The 19745-nt window shown below is 41.8% G+C and overlaps 1 protein-coding gene across 1 annotated transcript; it reads left to right on the top strand.

Moving 5' to 3' along the window:
* The first annotated feature begins 1032 nt into the window (after positions 1-1032).
* On the top strand, positions 1033-19652 carry LOC133498952 (serine/threonine-protein kinase N2-like). Its single transcript, XM_061816322.1, has 19 exons — positions 1033-1175; positions 4096-4232; positions 4309-4486; positions 5529-5594; positions 6543-6649; positions 9449-9613; positions 10641-10716; positions 11271-11436; positions 11513-11630; positions 13238-13290; positions 13912-13969; positions 14435-14526; positions 14613-14789; positions 15574-15636; positions 15700-15776; positions 15870-16012; positions 17066-17173; positions 17253-17333; positions 18958-19652. The coding sequence occupies exons 1-19, from the start codon at positions 1043-1045 to the stop codon at positions 19159-19161; spliced, it is 2202 nt and encodes a 733-aa protein (XP_061672306.1). The 5' UTR covers positions 1033-1042; the 3' UTR covers positions 19162-19652.
* Positions 19653-19745: the final 93 nt, after the last annotated feature.

Consider the following 19745-nt stretch of genomic DNA (forward strand, 5'->3'; position numbering starts at 1 on the left):
GATTAGCTTTGGCAGTGTTGTCGGATGCAGCAGGAAGCGGATGCGGCGGGATGAGAGGAGGCAGACGGGATGGAGGAAGAGGAGGAGGAGGAGGCTTTCAAGGAGAGTGAAGGTGGAGGGGCAGGACTGCTCCCTCGGAGGATGATGACACATTTTTAGTGCTTGTGGAGGAACAGCATCACTAAGAGGTACGGCAGCCACACTCGCATTCTTATTTTAACACTTTGTGCCTGTGTCATTGTTGTTCATTTAAGGACATTTAGTTTAAAAGCGGGGTTTCAGACAGTCCCTGAAGATGACACAAGATGTGATTGAGAAATGAAATGATTGGGTGATGGAAGTTAAGATGTCAGACTGTCTACGAAGGAAACACGTGACTTGGAAGATAGGTAAAATGGGACTAAACAACTATGCTATGTTGACATCTCTGATTTGGGATTGTCCCCAAAGGCAGCACAAGACTTGGTAGAGGGATGGAAATGTAACACAAAATTTTTTTTAATGTATTAATTTATTTACCAAGGGAAACTATGATTTCACACTGTCCTTGAACATGATGGATGGATGGATGGATGGATGGATAGGTAACAAGACTGAATGATTGATTGATCGGTTGGCCGATTGATTGATTAGTAGGACATTTAATTGTATGAGGAAAGTTGTGATTTTGGACTTGATAAAGGCAACACCAGAATTGTATAGATAGATTGGTGGATGGATGGTAATATAAATATATGTATATATACACACTGTAATATATATATACTGTATATACTGTACACGGCATTTATTTGTTGTCTAAGGAAAGTTGTGATTTTCAAATTTCCCTAATGGCAATATCAGATCTGAGAGGGCGTCCGGTGATTGATTGGTTGACGGATTTGATAGGACTGTAACTAAAAAAACACCCTGAAGAAAACTCTGATTTCAGAGAGTTCTCAAAGGCAACACCTGAGATGCCCGATGAATAGAAACTATACCAAACAAGGAGATTTTTGCAATTGGTCATGTGCTGTCCTGGCTGCTCCACAGGATCGCCCTCATGTTGTCCACGGCTCAGCAGATGCTGCAGGATAGCCGCTCCAAGATGAAGCTTCTCCGGCTGCACATTATCAAAGTGGCGCAGGCCGGAAGCGACCAAGACAATCAAGAAGCAAACGCCACAATGCACCTAGGTTCGCTTGAAAACATTTCAGGTGTCTCCCAGCATGCTCTACATGCAATACTCCCTAAAATATTCAACACTATTGTGTGAAATTTTAGTCTGAACCTCAAATGCAAAAGCTTCACAGTTGAATTTAGGGGAATTTCTCAGAGGGAAGTGGACATTGAGAGTAGAATGAGTAGAAACGTTGTAGAAAATCCCAACCTTTTTGTATTCAAATATGATATACTGTATGTGGGATATTTTGGGGGAAACCTAGATTTAAAAAAAATGCAGATGTCCCAATTTGCTGTATTTTATCCGCCCCAGAAACCAGGAAGTAGCATCCAAGCTAGCATGGAAAAGACAAATGTCTCACTATAATCAAATAAATAATACATTGAGGAATACCCCCACGACTTGAGTTATGATGGAATAGTTGTCCCTTCGGTACATCCCAGATTGCATATTATTGAGACTTTTTTAGCCAATCTGAATGTTGTCTGCCATTTTATTAGCCTGCTAGCTAACATGCAGACAAACAATAAAAGAATACAGCGCTGGACAGATATTTGGGAAAATTTCCTCCCCATATTCGAAATGGTCGGGGCCTTTAGTTTATCCTAAACATTTGTAAGCCATTCTACACCTTTAAAAAACTAGCATGATAGCTAACAAGGTGAAACAAAAATACATCCCACCACAATTTTTTTTTTTTTGAGATGGACAGATGTAAAGTGAAAAAGTGTCCTGTGGTCTGACTAGTCGCCATATCTAATATTTTGGGGAAATAATGAATGTTCTGTTCTCCTGGCCAAAGAGGAAAACGACTATCCAGAATGTTATGAGCTCAAATTCAAATACTAGAATCTGTGATGGCATGAGGGTGTGTTAGTGCTAACCTTCACATCTGTGAAGGCACCATTTATGTTGAAAGGTACATACATGTTTTGGAAAAATATACATGTGCTGCCATCCAAACAACATAACCCTTTTTCAAGGACATCCCTGCTTATTTCAGCAAGACAATGCAAAGCTACATTCTGTATTATAAAACAGCTTGGCTTCATAGTAAAAGAGTACAAGACTGAGACTGATCTGCCAGCAATCCAGACCTGTGTCCAATAGGTGAAAATGGGTGGCACATTATCTTCTTCTTCTTTTCCTTTTGGCGGGTCCCATTAGGAGTCGCCACAGCTTGTCATCTTTTTCCATCTAAGCCTATCTTATGCATCTTCTCTAACACCCACTGTCCTCATGTCCTCCCTCAAAACATCCATAAACCTTTTTTTTTGGTTTTCCTCTCGCCCTTTTGCCTGGCAGCTCCATCCTCAGCACCCTGCCACCAATATACTCACTCTCTCGTCTCTGCACATGTCCAAACCATCGAAGTCTGCTCTCCCTAACCTTGTCTCCAAAACATCCAACTTTGGCTGTCCCTCTAATGAGCTCATTTCTAATCCTGCCCCAACCTGTTCACACCGTGCAAGAACCTCAGCATCTTAATTTCTGCTACCTCCAGTTCTGCTTCCTGTTGTTTCTTCAGTGCCACCGTCTCTAATCCGTACATCATGGCCAGCCTCACCACTGTTTTATAAACTTTGCCCTTCATCCTAGCAGAGACTCTTCTGTCACATAACACACCAGACACCTTCGCCAACTGTCCCCCCCCCCCCCCGCTTGAACCTGTTTCTTCACTTCCATACCACACTCTCCATTGCTCTGTATTGTTGATCCCAAGTATTTGAAGTCTTCCACGGTATTTCTTCTCCTTCAAGCTTCACTACTTCTCCTCCGCCCCTCATATTCATGCACATATGTTCTGTTTTACTTCGGCTAATCCTCATTCCTCTCCTTTCCAGTGCATACCTCCATCTTTCTAATTGTTCCTCCGCCTGCTCCCTGCTTTTACTGCAGATCAAAATATCGTCTGCGAACATCATAGTCCAAGGGGATTCCAGTCTAACCTCATCTGTCAGCCTATCCATTACTACCGCAAAAAGGAAGGGGCTCAGCACGGATCCCTGATGCAGTCCCACCTCCACCTTAAATTCTTCTGACACACCAACGGCACACCTCACTGTTCCGCTGCCCTCATTCATGTCTTGTACTATTCTACCATATTTCTCCGCCACACCAGACCTGCGCATGCAGTGCCACAGTTCCTAGGCTTTCTCTCGGTCTACAAAGACACAATGTAGCTCCTTCTGTCTTTGTTTGTCCATTTCCACGAACATCCTCAAGGCAAATAATGCATCAGTGGTACTCTTTCTAGGCATGAAACCATACTGTTGCTTGCAGATACTTACTTCTGTCCTGAGTCTGGCCTCCACTCCTCTTTCCCACATAATGAATTATGGCACATTATGAAGCACAAAATATGACAACGGATATTCCATAGTGTTACCTAACTGAAGTTGTACATCAAGCGAGAATGAGAAAGAATTCCACCTACAAAGCTTGCATAGTTAGCATCGTTATTTCCCAAACGCTTATTGAGTGATGTGAAAGGAAAGGTGACGCAATACTGTGGTAAGCATGGCCCTCTAAGATTTTTTGGAATGCGCTGCAGGAATAAAAAAAACACAAAAAAAACCAAAGAGTATCAGTTATATTTTATCTTTGTGTAGTCAAATAAATATAGGTTGAAAAAGATGTGAAAATCATTGTTTTCTGTATTTATGTATTCTACAACACCCCAAATATTTATATATATTATATATATTTATAACTTGTTCTTGTTAGACCAGTAAGCAGTATGTAAACATACAAGTGTGTGAGCAGACTACTGTTTGCATACTGGTAAGTTAGCATACTGGCATGACAGCATATAGACTACCCAGTGTAGAACGTGATAGGTTTTAACACCTGTTGTTATACCATAACAGTACTTAAATTGTTGTGGTGAGGTGTTCAAGTGCAATATGTCCTTGTGGCTGGTTCTTCTTCAGAGACATCTAACGCCGATGCCCGACTAGCCAAACTGCGTCACTACACGCAGCGCGAGCACGATGCCCTACGACTGGCCGAGGATGTGCTGGCGCAAATGGACGCTGTCTCCTCGCTGGATCGCGAGGCTCGCATGGAAGTATGGTTCAGGTGCTCAGATGGTATGAAGACCTTTTGGCCAAGCCGGGACATCGACATGTGTCTTTTGATGTCAGGCTGAGACACGGCGCAACCATTCGTCCCAGCGGTTGCGGCTCCTACGGGCATCCGTGGAGGCATGTGTAAGGGACGGCAGGAGGGCCACGCCCGAGAGGACCGACGCCCACTCAGATCCGGGGCCGTGCCCGACGGCCATCTCCAGTCAGCTGTCCGGTAGACCTGCCTCCCTGACGGGTGAGAAATTATTATATAATGGAAAATTCAATATCAAAGTGCATTTAAGCATCAAAAATGAAACATTGTAAAAACAATATTTAAAAATATAAAATGTACAACAAGTCAATAAAAACCACGTCAAAATATGAAATAAAAATATAATACAAATGATAAAGGAATGACAAAGTACTAAAAACAATAATAAAATATTCTAAGATATTTTTAAAATTGTAAAACAATGACAACATAGTATTGTAAAAATATTAAATAATACCAAAATGATATAAATACATTTTAAAAACATTTTTTAAAAAAGTATAGAATATAAAAGTATAACATTGCATTGCAAAAACTTATAAAAAACATAATTATACATTGATAAAACTAAAGCAATAACACTATTTTAACATATAAAATGTTAAACAATCACAACATAATGTGATGTAATAACTAAAACATCATAAAAGACTCAAAATACTATAAAATAAAGAATACAAATAAAATGATCTGGAACTTTAAATATAAAAGCATTATAGAAAGAATGTAACATTTAAAGAATAATTTTACAAAAACAATAATGAAAAAATGAAATGTTAAACAATAGAATTAAAAGGCATGATTTGGAGAAAATATAACAAATGATATAGTAATATTTCTATTTATCTTTCTGTGCTTTTTTGTGGCAAAATGTTTTTAAAATATTCCCACAGATTATATTTGATAAGGTTTGCTTGCATTAATCCTGATATTTTACAGTTTTTACAGTATGTCCACTCTGAAGAGAAGATGCTGGTGTATGTATTTCATATGAGTAAACTTGGTGTACTTGTGTAATCTGTTTGTTTGACCAATCAGACGCCATCTGATGATGATGTAACAAGGAGACAAATCCTCATTTCTGGCATCCCATAATGAGTACAGCGGGTATCAGCATCTCTGTGTTTATGATGAAAATCAAAGCTTTTACTTTGAAATAAGTACAAAAAATATCCTGATTACTGATCTTGATTGAATTTGGTCCTAATTATAACTTTTTTAATTAGTTTTTTTGTTTTTACAGGGAAATTGGAGGTCAGATTGCTTGGATGTGAAGATTTGTTTTCACCCGCTGACGACCTCACTTCTGGTGAGACCACTCATAAATGTGAAATATATTAAATATGTATTTCCTCATTTTCAGGCACTTTCGTTTTAGGGCTGCAATAAAAAGAAGAGGAAAAAAAGGAATTAAACGTTGAAATACGAGCTACATAATTTTTCATGTATTTTTCATTTTTTTACAACTTTTTATCTGGAGAGAATAAGACTTTATTCTTCTAATATTACAAGCATTTTACCTAAAAAAAACATACTCTAACAAAAACAAAAAGAATATACTCTTGTTACATGCCTTTTTTTTTACTAAAATATATGCACCTTTTAAACTTCCATCACACTTTATTCTTTTAATATATTTGTCCTGAAAAATAAGATTTTTGGAATCTTGTAATAAACAAGCATTTATGCTTTTTGTTTCACCCCCCCCCAAAAAAAATGTGCATACAGACTTTATTCATGTAATCAAACGTTTTTTTTCACCATAATGCCTTTTTCATCAAAAAAATCTAAATTTTCCTGTGAGATTACAATTAGTTATCAGTGTATATAAATCATTTTTATTAAAAAAAAAAAAAAAAAAAAAGCCCATCAGCTTAATGCTAACATACAATGTGAAAGACCCCAGATGGGCTAACAAAAATTAGCATGGATGTTACGGTCATTGTGCAAGCATTCAAGCACCTGCTACTTAACTCAAATGAAGCAGTATCACATACAACAATTAAAATACATACATACATTCATACATCACTACTCACAGGTGTATCCAGTACTGTCTCTGCTCTGTGGGAACAACAAGTATCACCAGAGCTTTCTCACCTTCTTGCTGCATGTACTCCTCACCCTAAATGGGTACATGCCTGTATACTGTAAAAATCATTTTTAAAAATCAGGCTTCTGAACAATGAACAGCAATATAGCGGGGAAACAGGTGATATGTATGTTCTGGAAAAAAAATGGGTGTTTCTTCTTGCAGAGATGAGCGCCACCTTGAGGCTGGATGGAAGAGTGGTGGGCAGAACCCGGTGGGCAGCGGCAGGCAGGGTGACCTGGGATCAGACCTTCTGCCTCACGCTGGAGCGAGTGAGTTCATACCAGCTTATAGTCACAGTTTTTAGATTTTTGTTTAAAAAAAAAAAGATAAATTCAGGCTAATAAAAAATGTGAAACTTTCACAAATGTACGCCACGCGTACATGCTATATCTGCTCTATTTGTCTGATGCAAAGGTAAGTATCTAAAATGAAGCCATCGTAGCATCCATGAAGTAGTGTTAGAGCTGCCCGAGAAAAAAAAAATAATAACAGGAAATGGGATTTTTTTGGGTGTTACATTTTTAATTTCGATCTAGTAAGATTTTAACTTTTTTTTCCTGACGATAATAAGAATTGATTCTTCCCATAATAGCTTTTTTCTTAAATAACCCAACTCTATCTTAAAGAAAAATGTATTCTACTTCTGGCAACCAGTTCAGGATGTACCCCGCCTCCTGCCCGTTGACAGCTGGGATAGGCTCCAGCACTCCCCACGACCCTCGTGAGGATAAGCGGCGAAGAAAATGGATGCAAGGATGTATTCTACTTATTATTTGATTATTTTTTTCAAAAAATTCTACTCTTTAGCTCAACAAAATAAGATTTTATTCTTGTAATACTACGACTTTTTCAAAAAAGCAAAACAGAACCCCCCTTAGCTGCAGTTGCCATGCCTGACAATCTTCCAAAATGGCGACTGGTGAGGTTTGAACTGGGTCCTCTATCGCGTATTCCATATAATATTGGGGTATGTTTTTTGCCAAATGCATCGGACTTGTCCAAGAGAGTTCTACAGAGAGCTCTCAACTATTTTACGCAAGGATATGTACATGGAATTAAGATTTTGTACGGAGCAGGACACAATGTCAGAGTTACAGCGAAACGTTGGCGATCGATGCAAAAAAGTTTGACGGCTCACAAACTTCATATTGAAATCCAACGCGGTAAAATAATCTAATCGTACTGCGCATGTAAAGCAGGGTGAGTACTTTTTACTTGGTAAGATCACGACTAGACAAGACAAGACAATGCGACTATCTGATTGGCTGTTATTGTACGAGTGATTGACATGTCGGAAAGGTCCATGGTAACGTGCTCCTACAATAATCAACTATTCATCTAAAATTAATAGATAGAATTTAAAAAAAAGACTACAGTATTCTTTTTTCCCTAAAAAATAATTGAACTTTTTTCCATTTACAAAAGACAAGACTTTATTCTTAAGTATGTATCTGACATTAAGTAGATGTAGCAGTGGGTACTGTAGACAAATACATGGAAGATCTGCCTCATAGCTCTGAGGACTGGGGTTAAAATCTCGTCCCCACCAGTTTGCATTTCCTCCCCGTCCTAGCGTGGATTTTCTCCAGGCTTCCCGCATTCCTCCCACATCCCAAAAACATCCAACATTAATTGGACACTAAATTGCCCCGAGGTGTGATTGTGAGTGCGGCTGTTGCCTGTCTCTATGTGCCCTGCGATTGGCTGAAACCAGTGCAGGGTTTATGCCGCCTGGGATGGGCTCCATCCCTGTAAGGATAAGTGGTACAGAAAATGGAGGGATGAAACAATTGACCCCTCCGTGGATATTGCGCAATCCGCGTCACTGACCAATCAGAGGCCAGAGATCTGCATAGACCAAAGCCCATTTTTGCTCCCGCCATTTTCTCAGACAACATTGCATGGTCCAGTATAGGTTTAGTTAGCGTTTTATCGCGTATTCGGGTTATTTAACAAAAAATATGGTTAAGAGGTGTAGTCATGGACTTTGTAATAGTGACGACAGGTATCCTGAAAGGCTAGTTGGTGGAGTTCGATTCGTACCCTTTCCAGTACGAAAAATGACTTTGATGGATCAAACTTTGTGGAAGACCGCATCATCAACTAAATCTATCTAATATCAACCGGAACACATATGTTTGCACGAAGGTAATCCCTATATTTGATTTTCAATACATGTCTCGTATAAATGAATTCGAAGTTCTTCGCTAGCATAACATTGCTACGTGTGAACGATTGACACACTTATTCTTTGTTGAGCCATATTTAGCGATGATCGGACTGCACAACGTATCGATTTCTTGCTGGCTCGCGGCCAGAAGCTTAACCAGACGGTGTTTGCACGAAGATATGCCCGATATTTGATTTTTAATACACGTCTCGTATCAATGAATGAGACGTTCTCCGCTAGCATAACATTGCTACGTGTGAATGATTGAATGAAATCAGAAGCATGGCGTCTCTCTCAGTTAAGAATGTATTGTATTTAGAATCTATAATATAGCGTTGATTTGAATGAAATCAGAAGCATGGAGTCTGTCTCAGTTCAGAATGTATTGTTTTTGCCATTTTTACCGTTTGTCTTACGTCAACGCACGTGGCGTGACGTCACTTCAGGAGGCGTGGTTAAGTGCCCTGTACGGAGGGGTCAATTCTTACAAATGTGATGCGATCAATTCTATAGTAATAGGACCGTCCCAACAGGTCCTATCATAACCAGCAGGTAGCACTGTTTCACAGATATTGCCTAGAAATGTTTTATAATTTATTACATCCATCCATTCACAACACCACCTATCCTGGTTAGGGTGGCAGGGTGCTGGAGCCTATCCCAGCTAACTGAAGGGGAAAGGCTGCCTGCACCCCGAACTGGTCAGCAGTCAATCACAGGGCACATATATAGACACAAACATGCAAACTCCACACAGGGAAGGCCGGATTTGAACCCGGGTCCTCAGAACTGTGAGGCACATGTGCTAACCAGACATGCTAACCAGTTGTTCACTCAGCTGCCTGACTCTACATTGATTATTATTAATTTCTTAACATTTGAACGTGTTGGGACCCAGCAGTGTCGTGAGTTGGAGGTTGACGTGTTTTGGGGGGACGGCAGCAACATGTGTGCACTCGGGTTCCTGCGCCTGGACCAGCTCCTGGACCAGCAGAATCAAAACCAGGAAAACCCAGACACACATGTGTGGCGTCTGGAGCCCAGAGGCCTCCTCCATGCTCAGGTAAAGTAACCCCGAAACTGGGAACCGTTGGAGGTTCCAACTGCATTTTCAGTTTTGCTTTTTTATTTGGTTCAACCTTAAATTTGCCTTACTTGAGTTTTGCCTCCTTTTAATTCACTTTAACATTCGATTACTTTTACTTTCTTTTTAAATTAGGTAAAGTTTACTGTAGTTAGTTTTAATCCATTTTTGTCACGACCCATCGGAACGGAGGTAGGACCCAAATGCAGGAGTGCACGGGAGACGCAGAGGTAATTTGGGAAAAACGTTTATTGTTCCACGGTCAGAGATCGGGCAGGCAGTCAGGTACCGCAGCAGTATTCAGGGCGTCGGGCGTAGAAAGCAAGTCAGTGGACAGGCAGGAGTCGGTACACGGAAGATCGATCAAAGCAGGCAGGAGCATCAAAGGAGTCAAGCTTACGGGGTTGGTCGGAGGACAGGCGGAGGTGGGTACACACGGGAATACGATCAGAGATACGGGAGTGCTGGAACGGGGGATGCACAGCAACGATCTGGCGCCGGACCAGTCGTACACCGGGGGCAATCAGTCAATATGAGGCGCAGGTGTGCGCCTCCCAATCAGCGCGGCAATCCGCACAGCCAGGGCTGGACCGGCAGGACCATGACAATTTTAGCTTGACTGTAATTTTGTTTGGTTTTAATTTACTTTACATTGGCTTCCTTTTTTTGATTACTTTTGTTTAACATATTTCATGTCCGTTTAGTTTTAGTTCACGCCTAATGTAGTTTTTCTTTACTGTTCTGGGTTCTGTGCACATACTACGTATAATTTTGAATATCTTAACCAATTTTTATATTGTGAGTGACCCCACATAAATTTACTTTCAGAATAGTTCACTTTTGCTAGTTTATTTGGGATATTCAAGTATTGTATACAATACAAAATACATCATGAAAGGTATAAACTGTGAATATGTCACTGGTCCTTTAACATACAATATTCATTTCTTTGTTATGTTTTAAAATGACAAATGTGCATGAAAGTTGCTTATATTTGTGCTTAAAGTTTGACTTTGTGGACACGGTGGTTGAGCGACAGCACAAACTACGACGCCAGCAGTGCATCTTCACCAAAGACAGAGGTACATACACAGTCACCTACAGAATCGTATACAATTTTGTATATATGTAATGAGTGGCACGGTGCTGCAAGTGTTAAAAGAGTTGGACTCACACTTCTGAGGACCAGGGTTCAAATCCTGGCCCCGCCTCTGTGAAGTTTGCATGTTATCCCCCATGCTTGTGCGGGTTTTCTCCAGGCACTCCGGTTTCCTCCCACATCCCAAAAACATGCATTAGATGGAGACTTTAAATTGCCCTTAGGTGTGACGGTGAGTACAAATGGCTGGCACCCAGTTCATATATATATATATATATATATATATATATATACACACACACGCACACACACACACAGTACTGTATATCACAATCACACCTGAGGGGAAAATATATACTGTATACAGTATCAGACAGATGTCTGACATGGCATAGTTTCACGGAACATTAAAATGGCGTCATGATGTCATCTGGCCCTAAATGTTACCATGACAACACTTTTGCATGTGTTGTCCAACAAGGACAGCCCACTAATGCCTTCCTGTGTGTGTGCGCGCGTGTGCGTGTGTGTGTGAAGGTAAGAACTTCCTTCGTGCGGCTCAGCTGAATATGAACTTTTCCACGTGGGCTCACCTGATGCTGAGCGTGCTTCCTGGTTATGTCTCCTTCACTGCTGACTCCGCCTCCAACCCCGCCCCCCAGTCAGGCATGCCATCACCGCCAAGGTCACCGTCGCCGCCAAGGTCGCCATCAGCCCCTCTCAACGACGTGAGGTGATGTCACACGCGGAGTCAAGTGTGTGTGATGCCTTTCTTTCAGCATGTGCAGTGAGGCACCGACAAGCAGAAGTCCTCCTGGCCCCCAGGAGGTGACGCAGAATGACGGTGACGCCACACTTATTAATAAAACCCCAGGAACAATTCAGCAGCAACAGATGGTGAGCAATCTGTGCATGTGGGGGGTTGATGATGGCCTTTATGCAGAAAATATACAGTGTTCCCTCGCTATATTACAACTCTTTATTCCAGCCCCGCAATCTCATAGATTTTTAAGTATATTAATATTAATTAATATTCCAATTCCATTTCCAATATTCAGGCAAGTCTGTATTTAGACTTGTTTTGTTGTGTTCTCATTAATGACATTGTAGTCGTTTACTATTTCCATATTAATCAGTCATCCATATTACCACGGCACTGGTTTAATACATTTTACATTCAGCAGACAAATTACAAAATATAAATTGTCCATTTTGTCTGGAATTGTCATTGTTTTTTTCATCTTTAAGGCAGACATTTAGAAGCCTGTCATACTTCCATTTTCTGAGCCACTTATCCTCAAAAGGGTCACAGGAGTGCTGGAGCCTATCCCTGCTGTCCACGGGCAGGAGGCAGGGTACACCCTGAACTGGTTGCCAGGCAATCAAAGGGCACATAGAGACAAACAGCTGCAATCACAATCACACCTCGAGGCAATTTGGAGTGTCCAATTAATGTTGCACCATTTTGGGATGTGGGAGGAAAGCAGAGTGTCTGGAAAAAAACCACACAAGCATGGGGAGAACATGCAAACTCCACACAGGGGGAGGCTGGGATTTGAACCCGGGACCTCAGAACTGTGAGGCCAACGCTTTACAGCTGTTCCATGGTGCCACCACATAGTAAGATCTGGCAGGCGATCTATCGAGCCATCCATTTTTCAGACCGCTTACATTTCAAATGAGCCACTCGTTAAGCAGGGCCAGTTTAATATTTCAATTAAATACAGTATATTCGCGTGTTGAGGACGGACTCTCCTGCATGCCGAGCAGCTTTGTATAAATAGTTGGATTATGATTGACTATTTTTTATGTTAAATGGTAATTATTCCCTACTAGTTGTAGTAGTTCTAGACATTATGCGTGTTCATTCAACGTGTTTTCTTTTTATTACTGTTGGTTTATATGTTCAAGCACCTCAAGTGAGTTTCATATGAGTTTATATGACCTGCCTTTTTGTTGCTCATTCGTGCCGTTTCATCGGTGATGCATGTCATTGGCCCCTTGAAATAAAGAATATCATCATCAAAGGCACACAAAACTAAGTGGGAAGTAATTCGACGTGCAATGTTACTCGAACTGCTGGAATCCATTTGGCTGCATGGCCATTGTTAACATAAAAAAAAAAAATGTGCGTCTACACTTTATGTAATCACATGTTATGTTTTTTTTTTCCACAATGCCCTTTTCATCAACAAAAATCTAACTTTTCCTGTGAGTTTACAATTTATGCTCAGGGTATATCCTTTCATCTGAAAAAACAAAGCTCTTTAGCTTAATGCTAACATACAATGGGAAGGATGGGCTAACAAAAATTAGCATGGATGTTACGGATGGATGTTAATCAATGCTTTTAGTTTGTACTTACAAATTTGCAAATGCCTGACCATGAATTTAGGGGGGTTGACTGTATTACCTTAAATTATTTTGAAAACTGTTACTGTTAATTGATTCATTGACAGACAGTTCAATGGTTAATTAAACTTTTTTTTTTTTGGGGTTTGCAGTCGTCCTTCAGGATGAGAAAAGAAATTCAAGACCACCAAACTTCTCCTGTCAAGTACACAATTGCAACCCACAACTTTCACAAAAATTACAACACACAATAACGCGAACACACGTACACACATCTGTCACGAACCTCCGGTGGGGGGCTTGATCCAAATGCAGGACTCCAAGACGAGGACATGATGTTAGGCGTAGTTTTATTCAGTCTGAAGTGGCATAGAAACACGGTGACGAGGATAGCTCAACACTGCACTATTTTCAGTGGTGGAGATTCCTACTGTCAGTGAATGCATCTCACAAACTCAGGGTACAACGCACAACGAACTGGCGAATGCCAGTGACCAAAACTCCATCATCTAATAAACGTCCCATTATGAAACAGCTCTGAGCGGTGACAGGTGTCACCGGCCGGGACAGTGACCACACGCCTCTTGGCCGTGCTCCAGCCTGGCTCATGACAACAACATGCAAAATAACACGCAAAAGAACACAGGATACACGTAACCACAAACACTAGTAGGTCGGAACATGAGACACAAAAACAAACTTAAGATGAACACACTGATAAAGTCGACATTTAACACACGCGGACACACAAACACTAAGAACACCGGAAAAACCCAACAAACGGTTGGTAACACATTCTTACTCTCTTCTGCTTGTTATGTTTCAGGTGCCACATGTCAGATCTGCGTTATATTTCCGTGCTTGGCAGAGGCCATTTTGGCAAGGTAGCTAACGAGCTAATGCTATCTGAATCGCAGTGTGTGTGGAGAGAGAAGGGTGTGTTGTATGGAAGTGTATTGTTTGGACAACAACGAAGTACCACTATCTTGATGTGTGTGTGTGTGTGTGTGTGTTTAAAAATGTGCTGTTGTAGATTTTTGTTTGTTGATATAATTATTGTTGTCACAGTAGTTAATATAATAGTATTAATAAGAGCTTGTTCAAACTGTTATTATACTGTAGTTATAATTGTTGTTGTGTAATTGTTGCATTTTGTATCTGTGTTGTTGTAACTTTTGTTGTTAGTTGCAAATGCCATTGTGGTAACTGTAGTTCTAACTGTGGTGTAACCCTGTTATTACTGTTGTTATTGCTACTGTTGTAGTTGTATCTTTCGATGCGATACCTTTTATGGTTGTAACTTGTAAATTTTAGTTGCACTGTTGCGAATATAAGCGTGTTGCGTTCAGGTCCTGCTGGCCGAACTGAAGCCCACGGGCCGCCTATACGCCGTCAAGGCCTTGAAGAAGAGCGACGTGGTAACACGTGACGAGGTGGACAGGTGGGTGAAGGTCCAAGTGACCGTACTGTCCATGTCCAGTGTAACAACACGCGTGTTGTTGCGTCGCTGTGTGTGCACGTGTGTAGCCTGATGAGCGAGAAGAGGATCCTGGAGCTGATCAGGACACGGCGCCATCCTTTCCTGGTGCAGCTGCACGCCTGCTTTCAGACCAGAGAGCACGTCTGCTTCCTCCTGGACTTCCTACCCGGAGGAGATCTCATGATCCACATCCACAACCGAGCCTTCACGCCGCAGCAGACCAGGTACTTTTACTTTGACTTTTTGGGTACTTTCATTTTACGTTTGCTAACATTCACGTCTCCTTTTTTTTTTTTATTTTTTTTTCTTTACTGTATTTGCACTTCTCTAACTTTAATTTTACTCATGTTTTATTGTACTTTACCGGTTATTTTATTTTTGTTTGACTTTGAAGTGCAGTATTTTAGATTTGACTTTTGTTGACTCTGTGTTGAGGTGAACCCAACGATGTATAGTTAAATTTGTCAACCTCCCACACAAGTTCAAGGTCATTCCCTGACAGAAAGGTAACATTCTCCATCGCTAGATCCAACTTCCGTAGCAGCCAGGGATCAGACCGCCAAGGTGTTTGCCTTCAGCCACCACTCGGCTCTCATAGCAACTGACTCCCTTGGTCCCTCCCACAGGTAGCGGGCCCATGGTAAGGGGGAACCACGTTGCCTTTTCAGACTTTGCTCGCCCGGGCCCCAACGGCGCAGTCCTGGCCACCAGGGGCTCACCATCGAGCCCCGCCTCTTAGCCCCCGGTTCCATAAAAGCCTCGGTGACCCGTGTCCGGACAAGGCAAAATGAGATTCACTGTTGTTTTTCGTCATAAAGGGTCTCTGAGTTATGCTTTGTCTGGTCTCTCACCGAGGACTTGTTCGATTTGGGTGACCATCCCAGGGGCATCAAGCCCCAGACAAATTAGTTTGTAGGATGATTGGGGTACACCCCCCCACCCCCCAACACCACCACGATAAGGCGAGGTTGACATTTATTTGATCTTTCACCCTCTGTCGTCAAACAGGTTCTACTCGGCCTGCGTGCTGCTGGCGTTGGAGTTCCTGCATGTCCACCAGATCATATATCGGTAAGCCAGTGGCGACCACTCTTAGGTGCCACTTGACAAACTGTGTTGGTCGTCTGCACATAGAGATCTCAAGCTGGACAACCTCCTGATGGACGCTGACGGCTTCATCAAAATGACCGACTTTGGACTTTGTAAAGAAGGTATTTACAAAAGGCCTCTACTTCATCCTCAGACTTTGTTCTGTTTTTTTTTTTTATCGTTGTTGTTGTTATTTTTAACAACATCTTTGTCAGGGATTGGCCACGGAGATCGCACGTCAACCTTCTGCGGAACGCCCGAGTTCCTGGCACCAGAGGTTCTGACGGACGATGACTACACCCGGGCTGTGGACTGGTGGGGCATGGGGGTGCTCATCTACGAGATGTTGGTGGGCGAGGTCTGTTTTGGGGTACCGGACTCTAATGTGCGGTTATTATTGTTATTTCAGAGTTATTATGCCATTATTAAAAGAGCATTACATTATTTACTTGTAGTCAACATCCAATAATATTAGGTACTATAACGCTTTGAATGTTATTACCGTAATTTCCGGCCTACAAGCCGTAACTTTTTTTCACACGCTTTCAACCCTGCGGTTTATGCGGTGATGCGGCTAATTTGTGCATTTTTTCTAATGGCTGCAAGGGGGCACTCGAGAGGAAAAAGTAAGAGTGATACTGGTGGAATATATGTGCCGAGGAAGTGACTTTTACCGGTATGTTTTTTTTTTAACCGGCCCTGTTAGCGCTGTGCTAGCATTAGCACTGTGTTAGCATGTTGCTGCTGTGTTACCGCCGCGTCCCAGTGATTTTTACTAGTATGGTTTTTTTTTAAAACTGGGCCTGTTAGCACTGTGCTAGCGTCTTGCTGCTGTGTTACTGCCGCATCTCAGTGTTTTTTACCTCTGTTTTTTTTTAACTGGTCCTGTTAGCGCACCGCTAATGCTAGTGCGGCGCTAACAGAACCATGCCCAGCGTTAGCGCTGCGCTCGCGTGTTTCTGCTGTGTTATTGCAGCGTCTCAGTGATTTTTCATGCTACCGTGTTGTTGCTACGTTAAGCTAAACTAAACTATTAAAACTTTGAAAACTATTTCTGTTTACCGTCTTTCTTTGTGAATATTTTGTGTTTCAATGTGGGTTTCTATGTGGGCACTTGCGGCTTTTACACAGGTGCGGCTTATGTAAGTACCAAATGGTATTTCCTTTACAAATGTACTGGGTGAGGTTTATAATCTGGTACGCTCTGTAGGCTGGAAATCACGGTACTTCTTTATTATGCAGTTATGTTGTACTTTATGCTTTATTTTTACAAGATGGTTAGACTGTTGATGTTATTACACCGTATGGATTTATTAAACTACTCCTTTTTGTGCAGTTATTACACTGTTATGATTCAGTGACCTTGTGGCTATCTCAACTCATTTATTTTGTTATCTCATCTGTCTTCCAGTCGCCGTTCCTGGGTGAGGATGAAGAGGAAGTGTTTGACAGCATCGTCAACAATGACGTCACATACCCACCATCGCTTCCGCCTGATGCCGTGTCAATAATCCAGAAAGTAAGAGTCAACATAATTAACAAGCGTCCAATCTTTACGTGATGCTGAGAAACCACTGGTGCGTTTTTATGTGTTGTAGCTGCTGAAGAAGAATCCGATGAAGCGGCTCGGTGGCGGGCAGAGAGATGCTAACGAGTTGAAAGGGGAAACCTTCTTCGAGGTAAAAATTGCGTAACTGATGTCTTTGTTAACGCTCCTCGGCATGAAAAACATTTAACATTGTTTTTCACTTTTCTAGTTACGCTGACAATCACATAAAAGCAAAAACACGTCACCACCACGAACACCTAGGTAGCCTCATACCTGAGCAGACCAAAGTGTCACATTAAAAGCAGAATGTTTGCATTATTATTAGATCTTCATTTACTATTACAGTAATTAAAAACAAAATGCAAAAGGGTGATAAAAATCTCACCACCAGGAGTAGATAAGATAGCTAAACTGGCTAACACGGGTTAGCAGTATAATGTTACCGTCACTATAATCTCAAAATGTATTACGACACTTTAAAATTGTTGAAAAAAGCAATTGCTAAACGTCCCCACCCAGGAGTAGGTAAATTGTTAGATTATCTGGCTAAAATTACTAAAGCCTTAGATTAGTAACGTGACATGAGCATTATTTTAACCCTACCATTTACTATGACAAACAGGGGAGGGGGAAGCAGATAAAAACATCACAATGAGAAAGATGTAAAATAGTCTCACTATCTTAGCTGGTTAAAGTTGATAATGCCTCAAATTGTTAGCAAAATATTAGAAAATTAAAAAAAATTACACAGTACTTGTAGCTTAGTGGTACCGAGTTGGCCAACAGTGGACCTTGCTGTGGTTTTTCTTGTTTCTAGCCTTGTGTTAATGCTGCATAATATCAGCTCCGTGACTAAAAAGTACACTTACAAAGGTCTGTCTACCAATCAGCATTCATCAACACCATCAAAGAGTTCCTGGGTTTTCGAGGAAGAGCCTATAGACTGTTTTCGACTGGCGTCACACACCTTCCGATTTCGAACCCCGGGCGCCATCTTGGGTTGGTGAATTCTTGTAAACACACGTAACGAAGCAGGAATCATTTCAGAAAGGCGTACGGATGGGGGCGCACTGCTGTGTTATCGGTTGCTCAAACGGGCGTTGTAAAGCGTCTTTCTTTCGACCGCCAGCTGTGATCAAGAACTAATGCGAGAAAACGGAGCCGTTAGCAACCATACAGCGACAACTGTGGCTGTCTCGTATTAGCAGAGGCGATCTAGCAGCAAAGCACAATACTCGTGTGTGAATGCAATGCATGTCTCCAAAATCTGTATTTTCTGTTTTATTATAATAAGTTTGCAAATATGAGTTATCGCACCGCTAGCTGTTTCGTGAGTCGAGTTAAAAACGTAGCCTTGGAAATGGAGAAAAATATTATATGCAAAAGGGTCAGAGTGAACAGCGGGTCGATAAGAGTGAACCCATCCAACACGGCCAGGTGCCCCAGATGTAGTCACGTGGTTGAAAACGGTTTACACCCCCGAGGAGGAACAAAATAATCCAGGAGGAACCTTCCGTACCTTGGGGACACAAGGGGACCTCAAACTAGCAGGGTAGCCAGGGAAGGTTTAGCAAAGGGCACTATGGTGAGAAAACCCTTTTTGATAGTCACCCAAAATACCAGGAACATGCAGATAGCCATATGAGCAAACTGACTTGTGGAGCCAGCCAAAGTTATAGCTCCAACTAGTGCCCTGGCGTCCACATTACACAAATGACCGTTGACTGATTTTTGACACTGTTGCGACTTTCCAGGACGTGGACTGGGATGCCCTCCTGTCCAAGCAGGTGTCGCCGCCCTTCCTCCCGTCCTTAAAGACGTCGGCGGACGTTAGCAACTTTGACAGAGACTTCACATGCCTTCAGCCGGTCCTGTCTCCGCCCGCTACGCCCGGCGGACTCACAGCCCAGCAGCAGCAAGCCTTCGCCGACTTCGACTTCTGCGCCCCGCACAGCTGACCCTCATTCGCCGGCCACCGCTTCCCCCGTTCCCTGGTCTTCCAGATCTGCTTTAACTGTGATGAGCTGTGCCCACTGCCGTGACCGCACAGATGGTCATAATACTTCTGCATGGCGCCTGATTTAGCATTATTAAGATATAATATTAAAGCCATAGAAATGCTATTAGAGCCATACTTGTAGTTTACGGCCGCAAACAAACATCATTTATTCATCACGATACACACCAGATGTTTAAAATACATCAGGACATTATTCAGGATTGACATAAATAATGACTGTCAGTAAGGAAAAAACAGGAAGGAACCTGACTGTTATTAAATGTTACTAAACACTATTAATGCAATATGTACTGTATGTACGAGAGCATGAATGCGCCCAAACACGAACACTGCAGTTTTTTGTGTCTTGTCCTCAATAAATACATCCTGCCGTGTTCGTGTACTTCCTGCCTAGTTTATAGATTGGCTGTTTAGTTGTGTTACATTGTATTAGGTTGATCTGGTTGCTGCTTTTTGTCTTTTTCACCTACTTCCTGTTTGGTTCATTTCCAAAACGTGTTTAGCTACATCCCCCAGTTCAGC

This window comes from Syngnathoides biaculeatus, chromosome 4, assembly GCF_019802595.1.
Source record: "Syngnathoides biaculeatus isolate LvHL_M chromosome 4, ASM1980259v1, whole genome shotgun sequence".
In the NCBI taxonomy this organism is placed as follows: domain Eukaryota; kingdom Metazoa; phylum Chordata; class Actinopteri; order Syngnathiformes; family Syngnathidae; genus Syngnathoides; species Syngnathoides biaculeatus.

Bases quoted from the DNA above. Each gene is read 5' to 3' on its own strand.
- LOC133498952 (XM_061816322.1), top strand. From the start codon at position 1,043: ATGTTGTCCACGGCTCAGCAGATGCTGCAGGATAGCCGCTCCAAGATG. The intron at 4,233-4,308 runs GTATGGTTCAGG...TTTTGATGTCAG, and splicing joins ATCGCGAGGCTCGCATGGAA to GCTGAGACACGGCGCAACCA. The intron at 15,777-15,869 runs GTATTTACAAAA...CATCTTTGTCAG, and splicing joins CTTTGGACTTTGTAAAGAAG to GGATTGGCCACGGAGATCGC.